General features: G+C 43.7%; 1 protein-coding gene across 1 annotated transcript in view; it reads right to left on the reverse strand.

Annotated features, from left to right (window-relative positions):
• CAMK1D (calcium/calmodulin dependent protein kinase ID) overlaps positions 1-25,547 on the reverse strand; it is a 217,161-nt gene that overhangs the window by 690 nt on the left and 190,924 nt on the right. The window contains exons 7-10 of the mRNA XM_005143332.3: positions 16,920-17,032; positions 14,766-14,844; positions 4,901-4,988; positions 3,438-3,576 (exon numbers count right to left, since the gene is read on the reverse strand). Coding sequence (XP_005143389.1) covers positions 3,438-3,576; positions 4,901-4,988; positions 14,766-14,844; positions 16,920-17,032 — 419 coding nt within the window. The remainder of the gene's footprint in view (positions 1-3,437; positions 3,577-4,900; positions 4,989-14,765; positions 14,845-16,919; positions 17,033-25,547) is intronic.

Consider the following 25,547-nt stretch of genomic DNA (forward strand, 5'->3'; position numbering starts at 1 on the left):
CTTTGGTACGCGTTCATCCAGACTGATTCCACATTTCTGGGGCTGAAGACAGAGCTGTGGGATTCAGCAATCTCTCCGGCATTGTAGCGCTTAGAATAATTCTCCCTGTGGGCCTGCTAAAGATGATTGAACTTCTCATCATGGCCATCTAGCTAGACAAACAGACTGTGCACCTGGACTAAGGAAAATTCCCCAGGCATTGTGGAAAACTGCTGATACAAAGGTACAGTGGGTCAAATTCACTGCTGTGTTCCAGTAAACCTAAAAGGAATGTAAATCTGTGGGACCTGGGCATTATTCTAGCAACAGCTTATGTTGCTCCAGGTTTTGCTGGTATTTCTCCAGGATTTCCAGCTAAGAGATGTAGGTTGATGTAGGTTGAGTATCTGGACTCATAATTTACTCAGGCAGCTCCTTTTGAACTCATCAAAGACTTCTTACAGATATTTTTCTATGAAAAGAAGGGATTTTAGCAAAAAATAAACATTTATAGAAAGTGTCTGCTTCCTGTGGACCCGTCACCACAGCTCTACAAACCAAACCCCTCCAAAACATAACCCCTGAAAACCCAACGTAGGCCGGGTTTTGAATAACAGATTCAAGATCCTGCCACTCCAGCACGTCAGCGTTAATGAAGAGAAATAAAATACATCATTACTAGAGCTTTCTGCAGGTGAGCTGCCCCTCTCCCAGCAGCTGTAGAGACCCCACAGAGATGATCCTTAGACCTTGCTAGCACATGCAGCTCTTCATGCAGTTTGGCAGCCTTCAAGGCACTGATGTGCAAAGGTAGCTCTGGTGCAAGGAAAGCTGCTGAATGGGGGACTTGGCACAGTCACCTTGCTCTGATAAGATGCAGGCTCACAGTGATTAGAACTACAGTTCATTTTTCCTAGTGAATAAAGGGCAGATGAAAAGTACATTAATATATTCTTGGATTGGAGTTTGATATGACCCCTTGACTACTTATGATTTTTTGATGCTTGTTATGACTTTTAACTACTTTTCCACGCTTCAAGGTTGCATTTCAACCTCAGGGCTGACTCCGTGGTACCTACACTCACAAACATCCTGCTTCCCAGCAGTTTTGACATTTGACAACTTGGCTTCACATTGCAATTTATCTATTACCCTAAAAATACAGAGATCTAGGTCCTGTAATTAACCTAGCCAGTCCAATCATGTCTTAACAGTATAAACCAAGCACAGGCAGAGAATAAGGCAAATACACTTGAGAATTCCTGACTGATTCACTTAGACTTTCTTGACAGGTAGCATAATCCAGCCTAATGCATAATCTTTGCTTTGCCCTAATACAGAGAACAGAATTAGGATGCCGCCTGACATAACCTACTCTCAGGCAAAAGCTGTATTTAATTGTCTTCAATGATGTGAAATTACTGCATCTGAAATGATTTGGAGAGCTCATTAAATGCCTATTAATAACATCAGGCAGCATTATATTTTGTAATGGTGGCACAGCTGTTTTGTGTAACTTGCCACATGGGATCTATCTTGTGCAAGAAATCTGTCCCCGGAGAAAACCACTAAGAAAGAAAGAGGCAGGACAGAGACCTCAGAATCCTCTCAGCAGGAGGTATTTGGTGGAGTGCATTTGATATGTCAGCTGCACCTTAATGTCACTCCTGTATTTGCTGCTAGCTCTCCCACTAGTTCTCTAAGTCTTCAGCATCTCCTAACTCTAACTGATGACTCTGAGGAAGGGAAGCTCTTCTGTATTGTCTGCTAAGCTGGTCTTAACCTGGGATGCTTGGAAATCTTTCAATACTTTTCTGCCTTACGTTTCTGACATGAGAAATCTTAACACATTGATTTTATACTTTCTATGCTTGCTGATGTCTCCATCAATGCAAAATACAGTTGGCTTCTGTACAGAGACCTGCTGGATTCTGTAGTGGTTCAACACACTTTGTCCTGTTCTTGCCCTTCTTGTTCACAGATGTTTTTCCATTACTCTTCATACTACTCACTGCTATAATTAACACCATTTGAGATTAATCAAATGGAGGGATGGAGATTAATCACCCACTAGTCTAACAGCAAAGCATGTAACCAGATGCTCTAGACCTAATTGGGGTCCAGCTTAGCCATATTGCAGCAGGAACTAAAATAGAGTCATGTTTCTCTTCTGTAAAGGGTTTTCTACATTGCTGCACTGCCAGTGCATGGTTGGAAGTGCTTTGTGGCTGGTCAGCACTGCATCACTCCTTTGCAGGTGCCAGATGTGTGCCAAGAGCATAGTGATGCTTTTTTGGCAGCAGCTGTAGGATTTGCCACTGAGCATGAATTCCCAGGATGCAGAGGGAAGTGGCTCTCCTCTGGTTCAGCTTCAGCACAGGCTGGCAAAAACATCTTGTGCAGCACCCAGAAGGCAGATTCCACCCCAACTGTACCCATGATAGGAAGAGAAACCACAGCTTCCATAAAGAGCTGTGGGGACTGCAGCTGATGGCATGTCCTCATCAAGGAGCAGAGATTGGCAAAAGGCGGGGAACAGGAAGCACTATCCAAACTCCTTCCAAATAGTAGGTGCTTTCAGCTCCAGAACAGTGCACGGTGTAGTAAAGAAATGACCACTTCAGTCCCCAGTGAAGCAAGTACTGACTTCCAGCTCCATAAGCCATTAGCATTCCTTTTTGTTGCTGCACCTTAAAATAATCTCCTCTAATTGTAAAGTCCACATCACTCCATTTCTTGATACAAAAATATCTATGGATGGATGGAAGGAAATAAAAGAAATGCTCAGAAGCCAGAGATTATACAGGCTTCATTGCAAAAGACATATTTCTATTTTCCATATGATCCCTTATGTCTCCTTCCCTGGCATCCAGAAAAAAAACATATATCCCAAGCATCTGAGTCCATCGGGCAGCTTGCTCATCTCAACTACAGCACATAACAAACAAGGCAGGAGGCCAAGTCCCGTTGTGGTGTACAGAGCCTGAGTCCCGCTCAGACAAATGAGCTTTTTCATACAGGAGCTGGGTCAGCCTGGCAGGATCAGTCTCCTCCATAGTAAACAGAAATGGAAAATAAGCCAATTTTTTACAAAAAAATGTCTTATCATAATACTGGAAACTCAACCATAAACAGTTTGAGTAAACTTTTTCAGTTTTCAGACAAATACAGAACTTCTTTTTCTGGGTCTTTTTCCCAAGTGAAAGCATTTTTTCTTCATAAGAAACAGTGTTTTTCTCTAAAAACTAAAAGCAGCTAAAACCTTGTATTTTTTTAGTGCATAAACTTCTGGCCAGCTAAAATTGAAGGCCCCCATTCCCTTTCAGGCCTGATTTGAACACCTGCTTGCACAAAGCCAAACCAACTGGCAGTGAGGACTGCAGCCTGGGGGGTCAAAGGGGGAAAATGGGTATCCTGTGTATTTCCTTGGGAGTTTTTCTGGGATGTTGGTTACTCACAATCTTTCCTTGTGGCTGCATCGGGAAGCGGTGCGGCGAGGCTGAGGGTGCTGGAGACGCTGGCGCTGGCACTGTCCAGGCTGCTGCCGAGATGTAACCGCCTCATGTGCCGCACGACGGCTGTGGCGTTAAATGCTTGCTGGGGAGAACAGAACAAAAGAGAAAGGATAACAACATGGGAAGTGGAAGGGCCGCTTCTGTTCCTCTGCTGGCTGATCAGGGCTGTCAGAAGAGAATCAGCACATCATCTGATTATTCTTCCCCTGGTGTTCAGCTTTAAGACCCCCAACACAAGAGGGATATGGGCCTGTTTGAGGGGGCCATGAAGATGCTCTGAATGCTGAAGCAGCTCTGCCCTGCAGACAGGCTGAGAGCTGGGCTTCATCAGTCTGAAGAAGAGAAGGATCCAGGGAGACCTTGTAACAGTATTCCAGTTCCTAAAGGGGGCCTACAAGAAACCTGGAGAGCGACTTTTTACAAGGGCATGCAGGGACAGGACAAGGAGGAATGGCTCTAACCTGACAGAGTGAAGATTTAGATTAGATATTAGGAAGTTCTTCCCTGTGATGGTGCTGAGGCGCTGGCACAGGGTGCCCAGAGAAACTGTGGCTGCCCCATCCCTGGCAACATTCCAGGCTGTTCAAGAGAAACCTGCTCTAGTGGAAGGTGTCTCTGCCTGTAGCAGGGTTGGAACTGGAAGAGCGTTAAGGTCCCCTCCAACCCAAACCAATCTGTGATTCTATGATTCTACCTTTTAAACTTCTCCCGATTTCTAGTTTCTAAGCTAGAAACAACAATATCAAACCGTATACATTTCTGTTCTGGTCCTGCTCCCTGTTGTCCCTTCTAGCACTCAATTGGGATGCTGCTGCCAACAAGGAAAGTCTGTGCAGCAGCAACACATGGGGGATCTGCATTGCTTCATGTGTCCTATGGTGCTGACCCCAACTCCACATATAACCATGAGTGCTTTAGCAGCCCCATTATCTCATTGTCTTTATATAGGATCATAGAACAGTTTAGTTTGGAAGGAACCTTCAATGGCCATCCAGTCCAACACCTCTGCAATGATCATGGACATCTTCAACTAGAGCAGGTTGCCCAGAACCACATCCAGCATGACCTTGAATTTCTCAGGGATGGTGCATCCACCACCTCTCCGGGCAACCTGTCCCAGAGTTTTACCACCCTCATTGCAAAGAATTTCTTCCTCACATCCAATTTGAATCTCCCCTCTTTCAGTTTAAAACCATCACCCCTCATCCTATCACAACAAACCCTGCTAAAAAGTCTCTCCCCATCTTTCTTATCCCCTTTAGGACCATGCAACTTAAGTCTGGACCGAGTATTTTGACCAAAATTTTGGGCCACAAACACACTAGCATGCTGAAGGGGTGGTTGTATGGCTGCTGCATTAGCAGAGTTGTGTGTTTAAGTGTCATTCCTGAGGATATGTTACTTACTCTCCATTTACTTTTTGCAAAGTTCTTCCGGATCTGAGCGCTGACTGACTCATGGATGTTTTTGTTGAGCGCTGTATCCCCAGCAATCCTGAAATGAACAGAGCAGACAAACTGTGAGGCATATTTTGTTCTCTTTCTTTTTCTTCTCCTCAACTGAGAAGGCCGGCCGTAGGTGTGATTTCTCCTTCAGGGTTGATGATTTCATTCACATGAGGGCTCAAACTTCCCACCACTGTCTCTGCTGGCAGCAGTGGTGGAAAATCTGGGGCAATAAAAGCAAATGTAGATAAGGCTTGTAGGTCTGGCAGCTACAAAGAGGTACAACCTTATTCTGTTGGTGCTTGGCTGCTTTCTGTCACCATTACAGCCCTAGATGAAAACATTCTGGTTTTTTCTTTACATCTGAGGATTTAACATCAACAGGCTGGGACTACTTTTAGCCTCAGCCATGCAGCAGCTTCCAGAGCCACTCCAACCTGTCTGATTTCTGTTTGCACTGGAGATTTTCCTGCCACCCTGCAATATACATAGCCATTCATCATGACTGATGTAGATTTACAGTAAAGCAGATACATGGTCGGTCACTACAGCAGCAGCACAGGCTGCACAAATAGCTGAAGGTGAACAACATTTAACCTAAAAACTTGACAGATACCATATAGTTTCTTTAACAGATACAGACACATTCAAATCTCCACTAACATGATTATTTCAAGGGAATTTTATTGTTTCATTTAACTCCTCAAGGCATGAGATTTGTTGGAAGAGTAAGCATCATAGTGAACTGATTTTGCTACCTAACTTGGGTGATGCCAGTAATAAAGATTATATTCTATGTTGTATTTCTGATGTTTTCAGAAATCAATTTTTTAGCCACAGTGTAGAAAACCAATGTCCATTAGCAATAAAAAAGTATAAGAAATGGAATAATCCATGAAGAACAGAGTTTCCCAGCCTGGGGACCTCCAATAAAATAATCAGAAGATGTGGGGGGCACAGTGGTTACCTCGTTCTTCCCGTCTCCCCCCAGCTCTGTCAAAATAATTCTGAGAAATATTTGCCTAACTAGTCCTTGAAGATCTCCAAAAAACAGAGACTCCTCAGGCAACCGATTCCAGTGCCCCACTGTCTCCCAGAAGACATGGAAAATAGTTTATTCTTTGTCTTTGAAGCATCCTTTCACATATTTGAAGACTGTTATCATGTCTTCTGTCCGTCTTCTCTTCTCTAGACTAAACAAACTGGGTCTTTCACTGTTTCTTCATAACTCATATTTCCTAATCCTCTGATCTACTGAGCTCCTCTGGACTTTCTCCAGCTAGTCTACATCTTCCTTAGAGGGCAGTACCTAAACTGTTCATTGTTTTCCAACTAAGGCAGCAGAATGGCAGCATTTCTTTGTGTTTCTTCAAAGATGAAACTTTGCTTGCATACCACAGCCTACCATTTCCATTTATGTGTCCCCTGAACTGGAGACATTCCTCTCATTTTGTGAAGATAATTGCAAACTATAACCCTGTTCTTCAAAGGACATGCAGCTTTTTCTACCTTTGTGTCAATGGCACATCTAACAAGTGGTCTCTGGGACCAGTCTTCTCAAATTGCTCTCCTCCTTCCTGCTGGCAAAACTCACCCAGGATGTCAGAGAGATGAGAGGAACTACTTACTGTGGGAAGAAGGGGGACTAAACTGCTATCTCCCAACAATGGAAAGCCACTAACCCTATCCTGCTGCAACTGAGTGTTGAGTTATTCAAGAGTACTGGAGCCTCCAGGTTTGTGGGCAGGAAGGAGCAAGGTTTCTCATTCAGGGTAGCCCACCTCCAACTGTTTGTCTAACAACCACTGCTACATAACCTCTATGTCAAGCAGACAGAAGAACTGGTACCATGAGCAAAGCATGGCTCCTAAATGGCACTTGACATTCTCTCTTGGGTCCCAATGCTGTTGATGGAGATGAGGAGGTGTTTGACAGAAAATTGGAAGCTCTTCAGTTCTTGCTTCAAAAAGGATTCCTTCTGATCTCCTCTCTAACTGACAGTAAGGTAAATTGGTCTGGATTTCCCACTGGAGGCAGACAGATAAAATCTTGTGAGGCAGTGTCTAGGTTAAGCATCATGTTCACTGCAGACAGGCCCTAGCAGGGTTTCCCAGTGTGAATGCAGACTGCTAGTCCAAAATGCCATGAACACTATGCTCTGCCCAAGAACAGCTCCTCAGTGAAGGCAGGTGCCTTCAGCACATACCATCTGAGAGCACTGACCTACTACGGACCTGCAGATGAAAACTAAGACACTTAATATGTGCATAGCTACAAGATAGAGCATCCATTTAGTAACTGATCAAACAGACCAACTGCAAAGAGAAAATTTACTTACATTTGCAAAGAACATTTTCCCTCCAAAGCCAATGAAGCATTTGGCTTTATGAACAAGTTGGTTAACAAGCTGTAAAAGCACAGATCAAGTTTCCCACTTGTCAAATTCTATTTTGGAAACAGGGACAGAACAAGTTCTTGGGGCATGATACCCTTGCAAGCTCTTCCAGATGATCTTTCCTGTCAGTCTCCATACTTGCAAATGCATTTTTGCTATATGAAACTTTTCACTGGGCGTGTAGCTCAAATACACGCTAGATGTTTTAGGGATCATTTTCTGAAATGCTGATGGTTTCTATAAGAAACTGCTGGTCCCAGTGGTTCACCATCTTCAGGTCCTTTCCAACCCTAATTATTCTATGATTCTATGATTCTTCCTCCACTAACTCTATGTTCACTATGCAATTTTCATAATCCCAGAAAAAAAATCTTGGTGTTTCCCAAATAGGCAGGACAGTACTTGTTAACTTAAGAACGAGATGGACAAACACTCTGTGAAGCCTTCAGATGCTACAGTGGTGGGGACCATCCTACATCTAATATCTCTTCAGCAGCGTTAGCACCTTGCAGATGCTAGTTTTTAATAAGAGCAAAATAACATCAGTGTTGGGGCTAATTTAGTGCAGCAGGATCCATTCAAACACATGCTGGTATGACAAACTGTGGCTTAAAGCACAGCCCCAGCTGCCCAAGCTGGCTGTGGGATTGTTCTCCAAGCCACCTCTGGAGAATCGTCCTGTTAATGGTGCAATGCTGTATCAGGAAGACTGTGCTTTTATACTGTATTCTGTACTTGAAGGATCTTGAAACTTACATCAAATACTTGCAGTATCATAGTGTTTATAGTGTAGTTTTGCTTCTAGGAAAACAAGAAATGTTAACATTCATTTGCCATTGATGTTTTGCTGGAGATGTGGTGCTTTAAGGACAGAAGCAAGAGAAGTGGAGGTAAGCAGGTATAAGTCATATCTTCTATACATTGACTGGTAGAGTTTGAAAACTGAGATAAGGTTTTGGGCACACAAACCTACCCCACGGTGGGCATCATAAGCATTATCACATCTATACTGAAGGTATTTAATCACGAACTCCAGTTCCCATGCTGAGAAGATAATTCATGAAATTTAATAGAGATACTGTTTTTAGAGCACATCACGATCACGCTTCCACCTTTCTCTAATTCTCCAAGTCCACAGGCTATAAGCCATCTTGCTTTTCCTTTTAGGGCAAAAAAAAAGTTAGCAACTTTCTTTTTAACTCCCTCTCCTGGACAACATACCCTTCTCCTTCAGGAATCAGCTCCATTTTTCCTGAGAAACAGCCACCTCCTGTTTCAGAGATGATCAAACTGATGCATGTCTAGTCAAACCCTGAGCAACAGTTCTTGGCTTTCCACTTAACTTGGAAGATAACTGTCAGCATGGAAGCTTGTTTTTACCAATTATACCAGTTGGCCAGTAAGAAATATTACTTCTACCTACCACACACATCTACAAACCTAAAATTAAACAGATCAGAATAACGCATGATTCACTATCATGCTGAGCATCATCTAGAACCAAGCAAGGATTGATGAGCCCAACTGGAACTTGTTTTTTCTCTCGGGGTTCCCATTTTGCAGCACGTGAAAGCAGCTACTTCTTAACAATGGCTTGGGGAACTTCATGTTGAAACTGTTTTTTCATCCAGTTGTAAATATATGTGTCTCAACACACAGAACTGGATACCGAGAGCCACAATCTAACAACTCTCTGTCACAAATACTTCCACTGAAGCTAAGAAGAGTATTTTTCATGAATAGCCATAAGAAATCTAGCCCTGCATGTGGGAAGCATCTAATCTAATGATCAAATATTATTTCATAGTATCTAATTTATTATAACTTTCTATCTGGGTTCAAAACGATCACAGCAATTTATCAACGTATTAGTATTACCATACTAATTCTAAGCTTTGAGAGGAACCTCCAACAAGGTCCCTCATCCACCATTATTTTCTGAACATTCATACTGAAGGCAGCAAACTCAAACGTTGTGCTGGCCAAACAGTGCTTAGAAATACACTTGAGCTTGATGACAGGAAACATGGAGTTAGCTGTAATGGATGATGCCAGAGGATCGTAACTCTTCTATACATACACACACACATATATATACACACATACCCCACATGAATGCGTATAAATATACACACACACATACTCTATCAGTGATGCTCCAAAATAAATAGAGTGCAGGGACAAGCTCGATAAGAGTTTGATTTAATGTTGTAAACATCAGCAGTTCCCTTCAGGAAGCCCTTTTCACACTTCAAACAACATCGTCTGAGAACTGAGCTCTTTGTAAACCATGTCCTTTCCCTGGGTGGAAATTACTATCTGGCTCACGCTCTCTGGCACATAATAAACACTCGGGGTCATGGTCACAATTTTCAGAGGCTCAATCCTTGCCAAAGCTTTGTGATTCTTCGGCGTAGGCGGGATGGATGTCGGCACGTCCCAAGTATCTGCTCTCTCCTTGCACAAGCAGTAGGGAGAGATGAAGGCCACACTTATACCTGCAGACACATGTGTCTAATTTAGGTGCCACAATCTCCTTTTCCCCTTTACAGTCTATAGGGAGACAATACATACAACACCCTTTAATTTAGATGTACCAAGTTACCTTTGATGCCATAATGAGCTTCTGCACACAGCTCTAAATCCTATTTGAGGTCACTTGGGTAATGTGTGACAGAGCAAACAAATTCATGGAACACCTAATTCCTACACTGCCTTCCTAACTGTTGGACTTTCCTCTCACTCTCCCAGAACTGTTTTCTCTCCCCTTGACCTGAGCCTGGAGGCTGAATCTGGGGCTCTAGAGCCCAGCTAGACCTGACAGGGAGCACAGTGTGATCCTATAGCTATGGAAAAAACAGGTCCCCAGCTTTCTGCTGCTTACCTTTAATCACTGCAATCTGAGCAACTGCCCTAAACAGGATGTGAGTTCTGACAAGGCAATATATTTAATAAACTTAGTTGCTGTCATTAATACAAGCTAGGAAAACATTAAAATGTATCAAGCTGCAGCAAAATTACCCCACTCTTTTGTTACCTTAATTTTCCACATCCTTTTTGAAAAGCCACAGTGGAACAACTAAGCAGAACATTGCACCTCTGCAACACACCATAAACAGTGCAAACGTCAGTGAAAGATATGCTATAAAGTAAATAACTTTTCCAATGGAAAGCACAAGTCACCTGTACATTCAACTGGAGAAATCTGTATAAATGGACAGACTGTACAGGCCAGGGTGTAACCATTATACCAACAAGTCTTACACATTGTACTGTTTCCACTACAATACTTCATTGCAATTATTATCCTCCTTTTCTGCCAACTCCAAGTTTAACATACGGTCCCCCTGCCAAGGTCTTTTGATTATAAATAGCAAAACATCACGTAAATGGAAGCATGTGGGGAGCAGATACAGCCCAGAAAAGTGGGCCATTGGAAGAAGTGTTTACTTTTTTTAGGGTCTGATCCTGTACAAACATTTCATCATGTGAGTAACTGGCTATTCAAGAGCAGTTTCCCTAAATTCAAAGAGATTATTAACCTTAAAGGCACAAAAGTAACATCTTGCAAAATCCAGTTCTTGCAAGCCTTGTTTGGAAGTTTTAATAGAAACATGGTAATTAAAATAAGAGGTATGTTTTGGAATCAGTTTGTTTTTCACAAATGTTATATATTGAAACAACAAATTCTCATGCAGTTAACTACTTTTATCACAGTTAAGATTGTGATTAACATGCATGGGTTAAGTACTGATGATTTGATAGATTTCTTTCTAATTTGTAGCTGATCCCAATGATCTGATACCGTAGGGGCAGATTTCACAGGAGGAAGGAGAAGGGAAAGCTGGAAAATGTTACTACACAGAGTCACTTCATCATATACATCCCTGGCAGTGTTCAAGGCCAGGTTGGACACGGCTTGAACAACCTGCTTTAGTGGAAGGTGTCCCTGTCCACAGCAAAGGTGTGGAACTGAGTGAATTTTAAGGTCCCTTCCAACTCAAACTATTCTACGTTTACCTACCATTTCCACAGTACCAATGACTTGGGTAGGTGTTCTCTGTCCTGCTGGTGAGAAAGGGAGACAATCCCCAACTCAGTGGCAAAACTCCCATTAACCTCAGTGGAACCAGGATTTCACTTCATGCAAACTCTAGGGTTCAAAGATACTTCTCCAGTTACCTTGATATACAGAACCAATTTGTGCAGACACCTCTATAAGATGCCATTAAGTGCTACTTGACACTGTAGCTGACCACTGAGAAGAAGCACAGAGCTGCCTTCCTCCTCTACCAAAAAGGCCTTCTTCTCCTTCAAACAGGAGGATGTCATTGCAACAGATATAATGGCTAGAATGAGACATAAGCAGTAAAAACTTCATTATCTCCTGGCATAAGCAATCTGGGTGGAAAATGTTTCTTGAGCGATGGCTTGGCAAAAGAGATCCTATCACTAAGTCTAAAATAACAGATAATATCCAGGTGAGTAGCATTGATTACCCAAAAAGGCATTAATCACTATATCCAAACCCTCCAAAAAATCACTGCACTGTTCTCCAGAGACATTGTCAACTGCAACACTGGTGTTATAGGAAGCTTTTTCAGAGCAAGGGGGAATGAGACACTGAGTTCTGTTCAAAAACATATTAGGGAGGACAGAGGAAAATCTGAAGCTTTATCTTTGGAAACCTCCACTTTGCTTTCACTGGACAACTGTCCTTCTGTAATCCAGTGGCACATACTGTCTCTGTGTTGAAGAGAGGTGGATTTGGGATGTGAATTGGAGACATGATGACTATCTTAAGACTCCCTACTGCAGTGCCATTTGCATGTCTGGCACTTCAAAGGCTGACCCGTGCTTTACATGGCTGGGAGGTAGCCCTGCATATGAACCACTGCCTTGCAAAGTCAGCCCAGCAGAAGACAATCCCCTGCCACAGAAATGGGGGGAAAGCCTTTTGGGGGGAGCTGTTTTTAAATGGAATATTAGATTTTGTAGAAAATATAAAGAATTACGGGGCAGTCTGTGAGTTTCCATTGGCTCCTGGCCATGACATGCAAATGAAAAGAAGAAAAAAGGGGAATGAAAACACTTTTTATCATTTTGTTCCTTTAGGAGGGCCCAAAAGCCGTGTATGTCACAAGTGCCACGTTTCTTTGTTGCACTCCAGCAACCAACACAGATGTAGCGGAGCCAAGAGCTGGATGCTTAATGTTTTGTGTATCTTGGATGTAAGGCTTTGGAAAATCTGCCTCTGAGTTCTACAAATGGTCACCTCATTCTCTGCTGGGAGTTGCATTGCCATTGTTTATTCTGTATTTCTAATACTGACTGTTGTAACTTGTTTAATTTCCTGAGGCTGAGGTCAGTGTCCTTTAGAAATGTCTTCAGTTGTTGGGTTTAGGGTTTTTTTGTTTCATCTCATGAAACCTGGATTTCATTTCCCAGATTTCCTTTTTGTCACACAGACAATGCAGTTATTGATGGGACTATGAAAAAGGGCAGGCCCAGGCCTTGACTTCTCATCTCTCGTTTGTACTGATGTCAGGCACTGATGCAGCTAAAAAACATCTTTTTTGTTTCTCATTGTCATTGGCATGGGGGATGAAAAGCGAGAACCTTGCTTTTGTTAATGACTTACATTGCATTCTGCATCACAAGCCTTTCCTAAAACTTTTTAATTGTTAACGGCTGAGCCTAAATCTTATCTTCAGCCTAATTTGTAATCACAGTGACAGTTTGCAGTCAGACAGTGGTACATTATTCCCACTATGAAGAAATCAGTGCCATTTCACTGTATTTCTACCACTTATGTAGTTATTACTTACTGAACACCTTCATGAGTGTCAAATCATTAATTAATGATGGGGTAATTCATCAGCAAGCCAGATGGTAAAAACCTGTGAAAGAATTACATCTAGTCCCAGGACTGAAAGCAGCAATGAGACAAGACAAACCAGTGAGTGTCAGAGACAGAAGCATAAACCCCTTTGAAGCCACACCTAAGTACTTGTTCTAGAGCTACAGCCATTAAGTTTTACTCTGCTTTGAAATTTAATTTTAAGCTGGGTACCAAGTTCTGTCCCTTCATGGACAGAAAGGTTGAGGAGTGTATCCAAAACACGTCTGTTAAGGAAGCAGAGATGACAAGAGCCCTGCTGATATATCTCCCCAGCCTCAAAGGCGTGCAGACTCCATCCTCCAAACAAATGTCTCCAAATCAGAGCAGAAAGCAGTGCTATCTTAGAACACACAACTTCTATGCCTGTACTTTTCTTACCATGCACTTTACACTCAACTACACTACTTGAGGCTTATCTTTGTGCCCAGATTGCAGCACAAAGATGGTTTTAAGGTCCATCAGGCTGTAGAGCTAGTTATGACTCTGGTGCAGTTACTTTTCTGAGAGGCTATGGACACTAAAGAAAATCTGTTGCCCTGAAAATGCACAGCCTAATGCTTTTATCCAGCCAGTGCTCCAGAAGCTGCAGAAAGGAAATGGTATCTGTGGTAACTGTGATAATATAAAAACACAGTCTAATCCACACCTGGGGTGAAAATGTCATGCCATTGGTTCCTTTCTGTTGCCACTAGTATAACAACCAAAATAATATCAAGCTTCATTTATAATGATCCCTCTCTAAAAGACTTACATCCAGAGCCCATTTGTGGGTGCAGCTGATAGTGTGGGGTGATACTCAGTCACTCAGGGTTGGTCAAAAGTACATGAGCCACTCTTGCTTCAGCTACATAATCCTTGGGTAACTTAGGTGAAGTCATCCATGTGCAAAGGCACCACCTGATTTAAAGCTAAGGTCTTAATTACAAACACAGTCACACCATGTACTTTTCTGTAGTCCCTGAGAGAGATAGCATTGCTATGTTCAATTCAGACTCAGCTTATCCCTCTTTAGTGTTTCCTATCTCTCCTATTCAACAAGAGAGAATAACAGCATGCGAAATCAGCTCCTTGCTGCAAGGAGGAGGAGTACTATCACCTGTGAAGCACAGATGAGGACTTCCTACTTCATGGGGTGCTCTTACATGCTCTGATGTTACTTGAGCAAGGACCTCAGGAGCAGGTTGATACCCAGCTTGCTGCACATCTGCAGACTTTGACCTTTTGCCCCACAGTATGATTTCTTGGTTCAACCATTTTGGCATATCCCACTGCTCCACCATAGTCAACATACATAATTCAGCATTTCACTGAATTGTGGTACAGAGACTCAACAGGTTGGTGCATGAGATTAAAATCCATCATGGTTTTCCAGGAAAATCTGAAGGACTAAGGTGGGGGTTGTAAGAATAAAAGCCCAGAGTTATTTAGTAGAGATCAGCATACTACATGACAGAAAAACCACTTCCACCCATGAGTGTAGAACGATGCTCTCTGCTCTGACGGGTTTCACACAGCAGACTATTGCTTACCAAGGGTGCCGTGCTGCTTGCTCACAGGTGTATCTTTTATTAGGATCCTTCTCCATCAAATTCCGAATGAAGTCTTTAGCTGTAAAAAAACAGAATAATTTAAAGCAATAGGTTTGGTGCCCAGTTCTGCTGCCATATGACCAGCCAGCAGCACTGATCAGGCTACCAAGTGCCATCTGGCCACAGCACCAGGAAGTAGCCCTGAATCATTTGTCATTTATTAGCATAGATATAACCGAAGTGACTTAGGACAAAATCCAGGCTAATTAGTATGGCAGATGAAAGCTGAAGGCATCTACGCCTGCAGGTATGTTTAGGAGTGGGATGGATAATACAGAGTCAGCAGAGTACAAGCCTGCCAGCTCCCAGCTCCCTGGTCAGCCAACTGCCTCTGACCAACTTTGTGGTCTGAATATGGCCACAGCTGTTGGAGATGCTGGTAAAGAGTGGGAAAGGCAAGGAGAACACCACAATAAGAGACACTTCTCATTGCTCACTCCAAGCAATCAGACACATTGGCAGCTGCAAGGACATGCTGCAGATTTAAAAACAAGTTACTGAGGAAAATGGACTCCCTTGAGCATGAGGTAGTGTGTTTTCAATCGACACTCTAATGGAAGGAAGGGAGATTGTAGCATGGCATGCATCCAGTAGTTTCAGGAGAGAGCTCCTGAAAGAGCCACAGCAAAGCCAAATATGGGAGGAAAATCTTTGTGCTGATAAAGGTGATGGACTTTGCCCCAGTATGCAAAGAGGTCTGCCAGCAGACCTTCATACTTTCTCTGAAATCCCTTATGGGCTTAAAAACACTTCTCATCACATATAATTTTAGGCAATCCATCACAGGGATATCTGGACAACAGATGCAAGCAGCATGAAATGTTGTTCTATGCAGAGATAATAGGATATATAATCTTCTTTAAAATGAAACACTTCTTTTTATATCTCCCCTGCCTTAATCAGTAGTATTAATGCATCAGAAAACTGCATTTTTAGGGATATTTCTATATGATAATATATTCCTAAAATTAATTCCATCTGCATGAAATGACAGACATTCCGAGGGGTTGGACAAAGCAAGGACACTGAGCTTGCATGACCTCTTGGAGACTACACAGCACGTCAGTGGCACATGCAGGGTGCAGTGCTGAACGTGCCCCTGCTGCCACTTATAGACAGCTATGCTGGTAGACAATGAGCCATGCTGGAGCCAGAAGCTTGTATAGGCATATATACCTGTAACAGGTTCGTATATCTGCCTCTCTGACAGACAAGAGCTAGGGCAGGCAGGCACTATGGGTTCATAGAATCAGAATGGTTTGTGTTGGAAGGGACCATAAAGCTCATCCAGTTCCAACCCACTGCCATGGGCAGGGACACCTTCCACTAGAGCAGGTTGCTCCAAGCCCCTGTGTCCAACCTGGCCTTGAACACTGTCAGGGATGGGGCAGCCACAGCTTCTCTGGGCACCCTGTGCCAGCGCCTCAGCACCCTCTCAGGGAAGAGTTTCTTCCTAATGACTAGTCTAAACCTGCCCTCTGTCAGTTTAAAGCCTTTGCCCTTGTCCTGTCCCTATAGGCCCTTGTAAAATGTTCCTCTCCAGATTTCTTGTTGGCTCCTTTAAGGTACTGGCTACATGTCTTCTGCACTGGGCAAGCACATGGGCAACTATCTGGATCCAACCAAGCAGACAGCAATCCCAGTTTCTGAATGTGCTTACCTGCTCCATTTGGAAGCCATTAATTTCTCGGGTTCTTTGTTGTATACACTGTAAACTTGCTTTGGACCTGCAGTGCAGTCAGTAACAGATCCAAACTAGTTTGCCACCTTATTATTAATGACACATAAACCACCTGGCTTTTATTTGGATATGATGGAGAAATTAAGCTGCTTTGTCTTCTTGGCAGTCTCTTGCTATCTTCATCTTCTATCCCAGCTATGTTTAGTGCTTTGTGTGGGGCTGGACGAAATGGTACTTAATTTGTTCTCCTGCAAAACTATTTCAGCTGAAAGAAATGTACATTCTCAACAGTTTTCAGTTAAAAGAAGCTCCACAGATGGCAGATGGTGCATTCTCACACCCAGAGAGAGATATCTGCAACAGGCATACATGCATGCATGGTTGTTGCAATTAAATGAGCAGCAGCTTCTTACCAGACTCAGAGATGTCATCCCAATATGGAGAGTCAAACTCGTACTCTGCCTTAAGGATCTGCTCAAAGAGTTTGGAGTCATTTTCGTCGTAGAAAGGGGGATACCCACAGAGCCTAAAGGAGAACAAGAAAAGAGAGATGTGACCCTTGGACCTGTCTCTGCCAAAAAGGTGAGAAAGGGGGAGGGAGAAGCAGGAGAAACTCTTGTTTAAGACTTGTCCCAGTAAGTTCTCAAGCAGGCAAGCTCTACCATGACAGAGTTTTGTTCAGGGATGTGTAAACCCACTTCTGAAGATTGGTCCTATCCTGCACAAATTGGAATTCTGCATGGTAACCTGCTGCTGTTGATCCTACACTGACTCATGCAGATATCCTGGCCTGCCTCTGCATGCTTTTGGGTGTTTAGCCAGAGGAGCAGCAATATTACATACCCAGGAGCCCTTTCATCCTCTCCTATACAAGTGGTAAGGGAAGCTTTCATGAGCTACATCCACAGAGCACCAGTGGCATCAGGCTGGCTTGGAGCACAACCCATGATCTCAACATTGTGCAAGAGACCACAGCTGTATAGGAATGTTTGCTGGGCAACTGGGGAACCACTGGACACCTGCATGGACTTCTTGGGGAAAAGCAGGACAAGGAGCCCCATAGAGCTATCAGACAAAGGGCAGGATACATCTGCAGGTTTTGCGGGGCTCTGCATTTCCAGACACAAGGATGATGTCTGGGAGTCACTCCACCTCTGAAGAAGAGCCTTCATACTGCTGCAGAGGCACATGGAGAACCTCTCTCTTTCTCACTTCTGCAAGTGATTTTGCTGCCCACATCTAATTGCCTATCTTGCCTGTGGCTAACACCAGTCCTGTCCTGGTTTTCAGCATTTATAGTCAAATTTTTCAGGACACCTAGCCCCAGGACAAGCAGGACATTGAACATTTGCCAAGTTTCTACTAAAACACTCAGGATGGATCCTCCCAGGACTGCAGAGAGCAGGATAGTCACTGGGACAATATAGGGCTCCTCCAGTCATGAGAAAATCAGATCCAGCACTGCGTTAAGGAAACACAGCCATAAACCTCACGTGTTGGAGATCCCTCATGTCCAGCTGATGCTTCACGCTCTTTCTGTACAGACATGCCAGCAAAGATACCTCTTCCTCAAACTTTAATACCAATCTTGGTAAGTGCCAGATTTACCTTTGAGGCTCATCCAAGGTTTTAGCAAACCCACCCTACTCACAGTCAACAGGCCTTTCTGCCTCTATTGTCTCATATAGAGATGATGCATTTTTTTCTCTTATCTCTAGTCCATGGTGTAAATCATTCTTTCACATACTGAAAGGATTTTCCCCTACAGTTTTCTTAAACCCTGAATTAATCAACCTCAATAAAGCATTTCAGTGGAGAGAGCCAGCCATTATAAACAGACTGGAGATCTAGCTGGAAAACTGCACTGTAGCAACAACAGAGCATGGGGGGAGAACTGTAAGAAATGAAATACTTAAGTTATTTATAACCCAAAGCCAGCCGGCTGCCCTGGAGGTTATTTGAACCAACTCAACACTTGAGGGTGAAAGGAGCAATGTTTTGTTAGCCCTGAAGAGCCAGTGTGCTTGATAAATAATTTCAATACTGAGGTGTTGATCTGCATCTGGTCCATATTGACCTGTAAGAACTCTACTGAAATCTGCACCATTATAATGAAACTCTGTGATTTAAGTGAATCAGAAATCTCTCTTTTTCTTGCAAAGCAGATGAGCCACTCCTCATTTGTATCATGCTGGATGACTGCCATGATCAAAAGAAAGTAAGATAATCTCATGCAAGATAATCATTTACATCCAGAGCAGGGCTGCATGCCTACTTAATGGGCACAAGCTTGTGTATGGGGCTTAATGCAGCAACTCCTACATGAAGCCTGGTGGTGGAAGTGGTGTGTAAGAAGGACTCTTAAAAATGGTGCATTTAAGCAAAAAGCCACTGTACATCTGGATAATGAAGCAAAAACATCTGGAAATTTAATGGAGATACTGTATCCACAACCAGGATCCAGATCTATAGGTAGCTATGAGGAAACTTGCTTCAATGTAATGAATATCAGCCCTACAGTCTTGTGGGGGGATGCACAAACTGATTTTTACCTTCCTCCTCTTTTGTCACAGCCCTCAAGATTTTGGGTGCTTTACTGAGGGGTGTGGAAATGCTGGAGTTGACAGTACTGCAGCTGGATGGCCACTGGGGTAGAGACACCAGGGCTGGAGCAAAACAACTTCTCCAAAGGCACTGGGAGCCTGAAACTCTTCCCTGGGGAACTCAAGGGGCTCTGTATGAGAAGCCTGACAGCCCTTCATTAATTCCTTGCCTTCCTCAGCACTTTCCTTAAACAAACCCAAACTGCTGTGATAAAGCACTTTCAGGCAAGCAGACAGCGCTGTGCATGCCAAGGCACTGGCAGGCTGCTCCAGAGAGAGAAATAACTCTTAAAATGTGCACTGTACTAATTACCTTGGCAAAGGTACAAGAGCACAAGTTAGCGCTGCTGTGATTTATACACACTAGTGGCAGCAAAAGGTAGAAGCAAACTGCTGACCAGCACAGAGCTGCAGGGCTATAACCCTGCTGGAGGGGAGCAGAGAGACATGAACCCCTGCAAAAGCCTCAGCCTCTCCAGAGCCTTTCACTCCTTTTCCTGCAGGCATCCAGCTCTTCCCCTGCTCCTCTGTATGGCCTGAGTATCTACACATCTGGGGTATCTGAGTCTATTGCAGGTGTGTTAGCTGGGAAGGCTGATACATGAGGAAAGGTAGCGCCATGCAGGAAGGTATCCATACTGCTGGGAGCTGGGCACAGGGCAGAAAACAGCCTCTTTGGGCACAGCTTTTCCATTCCTAGGGAGAGCTTGGGACGTGCTAGTTGCTATTACAGGTCATGATCAGGAATACCTCTCCAAACCAGCCCCTGCCTGAGAGCCTGGTCCTGGCTTGGTCATGATGGAGATGAACCTCCTGCATATGAGGACCCAAATATGCTCCTCCATGAGCCAAATCACTGAGGACTTACACCAGAAAGCATGTGAGGAGGGAGCAAGCTCCCTAGGACAGAGGAGGTGGCATGCAGAAGGGGAACACCAGGGCATCCCAGCACAGGGATAGGCTGGGAGCCAAAAAAATAGGCATTTTTGCTGTCTTTTCCCTTAAAACCAGAGTTCAGGAAGGGACTGAATTTCTAATGTTACTTACTTTAATGTTCTAATGTTACTGGCTTTGCAGTAAGGGATGGGAAAGCCCCAGTAAATTACCCTATCATGCAATTTATGGTTGGAGGAAATCTTGTTGGACTTCCAGCAACTGGGCCATGTTCCAAAGTCCATAATAAGCTTTTATTTAATTCTTACAGAATCAAAATCCCACCGACTTCATTTCCATCTGCTGGGACATTTCTGTGTGAAAAAAATGACCTCACTATCAGAGGTTCTGCTGCTTTTCTTCAGATATGCAGAAAGACAAAAATAACTCTTCTGTCTTCAATGTGAAAGAATCCTGCGTTGTCCTGGGGGAGCTTCAGCAGCTCTTGGTTGTCATCATTTTCCCTCAGTTCCTCCAAATAAAAGCTTTTTGGGATTATTTAGCAACCTTATAACATCAGCAACAGATTTTCCTTTAACCTCCTATTCCCAGTCCTCCCTTAAAAAGAATGGGATTTAGTTAAGAAAAACACAGGTGGATGTACAAAAGAAATATTGCTAGGAGTCATTTCTAGAAGCCATCAATGAGAGTGCAAGAGGAATACCAGAAACAGCTTCTTCTCATCGGGCAGAGAAAGAAACACCCTGCAAGCTCTCATTATATATTGGGTGTGATACTAGAGGCTAAATCACCCATTTGCATGGTCAGTGTACAGCCTGTAATACAACAGGCACTGGGGTTAGTTTTACAAACAATTTTATAGTGATTAAAGAATTCAGTAAGTGCTCAAAAAGCTCAGAAAGCTCAGATGTGTGGTGTGGGAGGTCATCCAAGTGCTATTTATAGGGATAAACACATGTATTTCTTCTTATTTTAGAAACAGACCCTCATACTGGCTGACACTGGTGCCCTCATGAAGCTGTGGACAAGGACATATTAGCATGGGGAATATAAAATAAACTAAGAAGCAAGCAATGAGTATCAATTATTTGGGGTCGTCCTCTGAGCATCTGAGTTACCCTGAGCAATCCAACATTCCCATGTACATTTTAGCACCACTAATTCTCCTTCCAGTACCGAACAAGAAAGTTATTCCTCACTTCCCTGCTTAGACTTGTGTGTGATGGCGAGCAGGCGAGATGACTGATCAGCTTGTTCCAAAGTATGACTCCAGGATGATGGTGAAAATTTCTGGCATAATACTCTTTGCACTGCCCCTGGTTAATCCTTCCATACAAACATCATTGATGATTCATGCACATCTACTCGAAAACCAAAAGCAACTCCGCCACAAAATGTGAAACTATGATCCAAGATTTATCTCCAGATACTCGTGATTCATAAATAACAAACCAGCGACTCTCTGGTCCTATCAGTGAGCAAAATCAGGGGAAAACTCAGGGGAAAATGTATTCAGCCGTTCAAAGTGCCGACAATGAATAACCAGGGGCTAAGGAAGAACACTCTGTGGAATGTTCCACATTACAGAATCATAGAATCACAGAATGGTTTGGGTTGGAAAGGACCTTAAGATCATCCAGTTCCAATCCCCTGCCATGGGCAGGGACACCTCACACTAAACCATGTCACCCAAGGCTCTGTCCAGCCTTGAACACCGCCAGGGATGGAGCCTTCACAGCTTCCCTGGGCAACCCATTCCAGTGCCTCACCACCCTAACAGTAAAGAACTTCTTCCTTATATCAAATCTAAACTTCCCCTGTTTAAGTTTTAACCCATTACCCCTTGTCCTATCACTACAGTCCCTAATGAAGAGTCCCTCCCCAGCATCCCTATAACCCCCCTTCAGATACTGGAAGGCTGCTATGAGGTCTCCACGCAGCCTTCTCTTCTCCAGGCTGAACAGCCCCAACTTTCTTAGCCTGTCTTCATACAGGAGGTGCTCCAGTCCCCTGATCATCCTCATAGCCTCCTATGGACTTGTTCCAACAGTTCCATGTCCTTTTTATGTTGAGGACACCAGAACTGCACACAATACTCCAAGTGAGGTCTCACGAGAGCAGAGTAGAGGGGCAGGATCACCTCCTTCGATCTGCTGGTCATGCTCCTTTTGATGCAGCCCAGGATACAGTTGCTTTCTGGGCTGTAAGCGCACACTGAAGCTGGCTCATGTTCATTTTCTCACTGACCAACACCCCCAAGTCCTTCTCAGGGCTGCTCTGAATCTCTTCTCTGCCCAACCTGTAGCTGTGCCTGGGATTGCTTTGACCCAGGTGTAGGACCTTGCACTTGGCATGGTTAAACTTCATGAGGTTGGCATCAGCCCAACTTACAAGTGAGTCAAGGTCCCTCTGAATGGCATTCCTTCCCTCTAGCGTATCAACAGAACCACACAGCTTGGTGTCATCAGCAAACTGTCTGAGGGCACACTCAATTCCATTGTCCATGTCAGTGACAAAGATATTAAACAAGATCAGTCCCAACACTGATCCTGGAGGGACACCACTCGTTACTGATCTCCAGCTGGACATTGAACCGTTGACCACAACTCTTTGACTGCAGCCATCCAGCCAGTTCTTTATCCACCGAGTGGTCCACCTATCAAATTGATGACACTCCAATTTAGAGACAAGGATGTCATGTGGGACAGTGTTGAACACTTTGCACAAGTCCAGGTAGATGACATCAACTGCTCCACCCTGTCCATCGGTTCTGTAGCTCCATCACTTTCCAGTGTTGGAATATGATTTTCCATTTTTTTTAGAAATTATCAATCTTCTCTGTTTCAGGTGTGCATGAGATCAGTATTTAAGCTGCCCCGTCACGTGACCCAGACAGATCCAAAATCCACCTGCTGAAAATCCAGTGAAGTTTCTTGCTCTCTGATGCTTTGTGCTTTTAAGCTGAACACATTATCAGAACTACTTTGTGATAAGTAGTAAACGAAGCCCAACAGTGAGGCTGTTTTAAATTGAGAAATACTGCAACTGGAATAACAGGAAATCTCAGCCTGCTAAAATTAGTTTGTGTGAATAATAATTTCTGATGCAAAACAGGCTTTGATAAAAACTCCACTGGTGCAGCCTCTGCAATCTGGCTGTCATTAATGAGCAGCATTAGAGACTGGCACTGAAACAAAGGTATTTTTTCCTAAGACATCCTTCACCTTGCACATCACAGAAACAAATATTTGTCTAGAAAGTCAGTACCACAGAAACAGTTTGTTCTTCCAGTGTCATAAACTGCAGGCTCTCATGTGAAACTGAGCTTGTGTTTGGAGGCACTGAAACCACCTGCAGTAATAATAGCTCAAAGCATCTTTAATTTATGCCTGGCTTCTGTGTTAGATTCCCTTGAGTTTCCATCTTCTTAAATGACAACAGTTTGTTCAAAGTGGCTGTGAGGATCTGTGGGAGAGGTGAGGAGGTGATGGAGGATGATGTGCTTGGATTGCCCCATGCATAAATAAGTCTCTGACTGTTTTGGGCATGTGTAAGTAGCTCCAACTGTGCTGGTTGTGGAGATAGAAATGATATCTCCAGATGGGTATGGTGTTATACTGGAATTAATAACTCCTGCTCAGAGCAGGATTAACCAACACCATTTACACCAGGATGGCTATGCTGCTGATGCTTGTGGCACTCAGCACCATGTTGCACTATGAACATGCTGGCTCTCCTACCTCCAGAGTCCTGAGACAGCAAACCTAGATGTTAAACCTGCACCCATCACTGGTGGTATCAGACACCCCAGAAGGGCTACGTCTTTCTAGACTAGGGAAGGATCCCTCTTCTTCTCTATCTTTACTGTACCCTTGACTTCCACTCTCTTATGAGGCCATGTCTGCAGCTTCTATTCCTGGAAGCAAGGATGAGATCCAGTTCAAGATTAGAGCACATGGGATATTGGCTGCGATTCTAAGCTCCCATAGCAGTCAACAGAGATGGCATCAGTGAAGACTGGAAAGTGATGCAAATGTACCATAAAGCAGATGAAACCATCCTGTGAAGGCAGGGGTCTGAGTATGGAGCAGGATGTGATCTAGAAGCCTCAGCATGGGCATCTGGTGCTATTTGACACAGTCCACAGTCTCCCACTTGGCCTCCATCTGCCACTCCAGAAGGAAGGTCTCTGCAATGGGTTACACTTTCCAAATCCATGCGGCTTTCCCAAACACCCCAGTGTGGCACTAAACTTGTAATTCTTGGTAACTGAATGGCACTTGCAAGTGAAATGACTGCTTGCATTGACCCAGGCTGGGTTGAGGTCCCCACACATAGAGCCCAGTGCCACTGGAGAAGCTGCTGAATTAACAGGACCCCTGTTCCCAGCTGGCAGATATGCTATGGGGCTATGCAGGGCTGGACTGTCTTAGCCACAGCTTGAGAGCAGGTAGGACACAGTATGTGACTGAAACAGCACTAAGTACCTGTGTTAGGGTAACCAAAGTGAGCTTTAAGTACCATTGACTGTTAGAGGAACTGAGGACATAGCTCACATGCAGAAATGTTTAGGGAGGTAGTTTTATCTCTGACACAATCCCACCCAAGGAGTAAAAGTCTGGCAAACACATTACCATGCTCCTTGTACAGCAACCCATTATTGCCATTCATTTTGAGTGTACATAACACAAATCAAGTCCTCATTACATGAAGCACAGAAACCCTGAAAAGCTTTCCTTGTCTTGCAAACAGGAATTTATAGGGACTCATTCTTATTAAACTGATTTAATCCTTTGGGGTTGGGAATTCCCTGTACAAATGGGGAATTTAGATTTGAGGAGTGAGCATATGCCCAGCACATGCTGATTTGGAAAACAGAGAAGGAAAAGACTGAGCTGAACCATGCAGTAAGATAAGATTGAAGCCTTCCACTGATCAAATATGTATTCATAAACTGGGTGTGGAGGACCCATTACTTAGCACTGTCTCACCCATATTCCTCAGCAAGACACATAAAAGCAACAAGTGAAATAACAAAAAGCCTGCCAGCAAAAAAAGACCTTTGTGGCATGAGCTGTGGTTGAATGGGACTGAAAGCCTGAAAGAAAGCAGGGCCAAGTTTATCTCCAGTCAACCAGGATGTAACAGTTCACAGCCCTCCTGTGGGCTGCCAGATGGATGCAGTTTTTCATGTGGATATTTGACAATAAATGGAACCTAGGTAGCAGTTGAGTCTGGAAGTGAGGCAGCATACTGCTCTCTTCCACCTGCATCCTTCTTGCTCACACTCTCTGAAGCTGGTACTCAGCAGAGTACTACAAAAGCAATACAAATGACTCTACCTGACTGTGCTGCCATGGCTTACAAGGACCAAAAAGTCAAAACCCCAACCTTTTGGCCTTCCATGCTCAGGTCTGCTTGTGGGAAATGGTAAGTTTGGGTCAGCACACACCATCCTACAAAACTGCACTTGGGAATGTTGTGTGAAGCAGACTCTGAAGTATTCTGGCATTCCTGCTGTCTTCCTCCCAGCTGTAGCATGTC

This window comes from Melopsittacus undulatus, chromosome 5 (assembly GCF_012275295.1).
Source record: "Melopsittacus undulatus isolate bMelUnd1 chromosome 5, bMelUnd1.mat.Z, whole genome shotgun sequence".
NCBI lineage: Eukaryota > Metazoa > Chordata > Aves > Psittaciformes > Psittaculidae > Melopsittacus > Melopsittacus undulatus.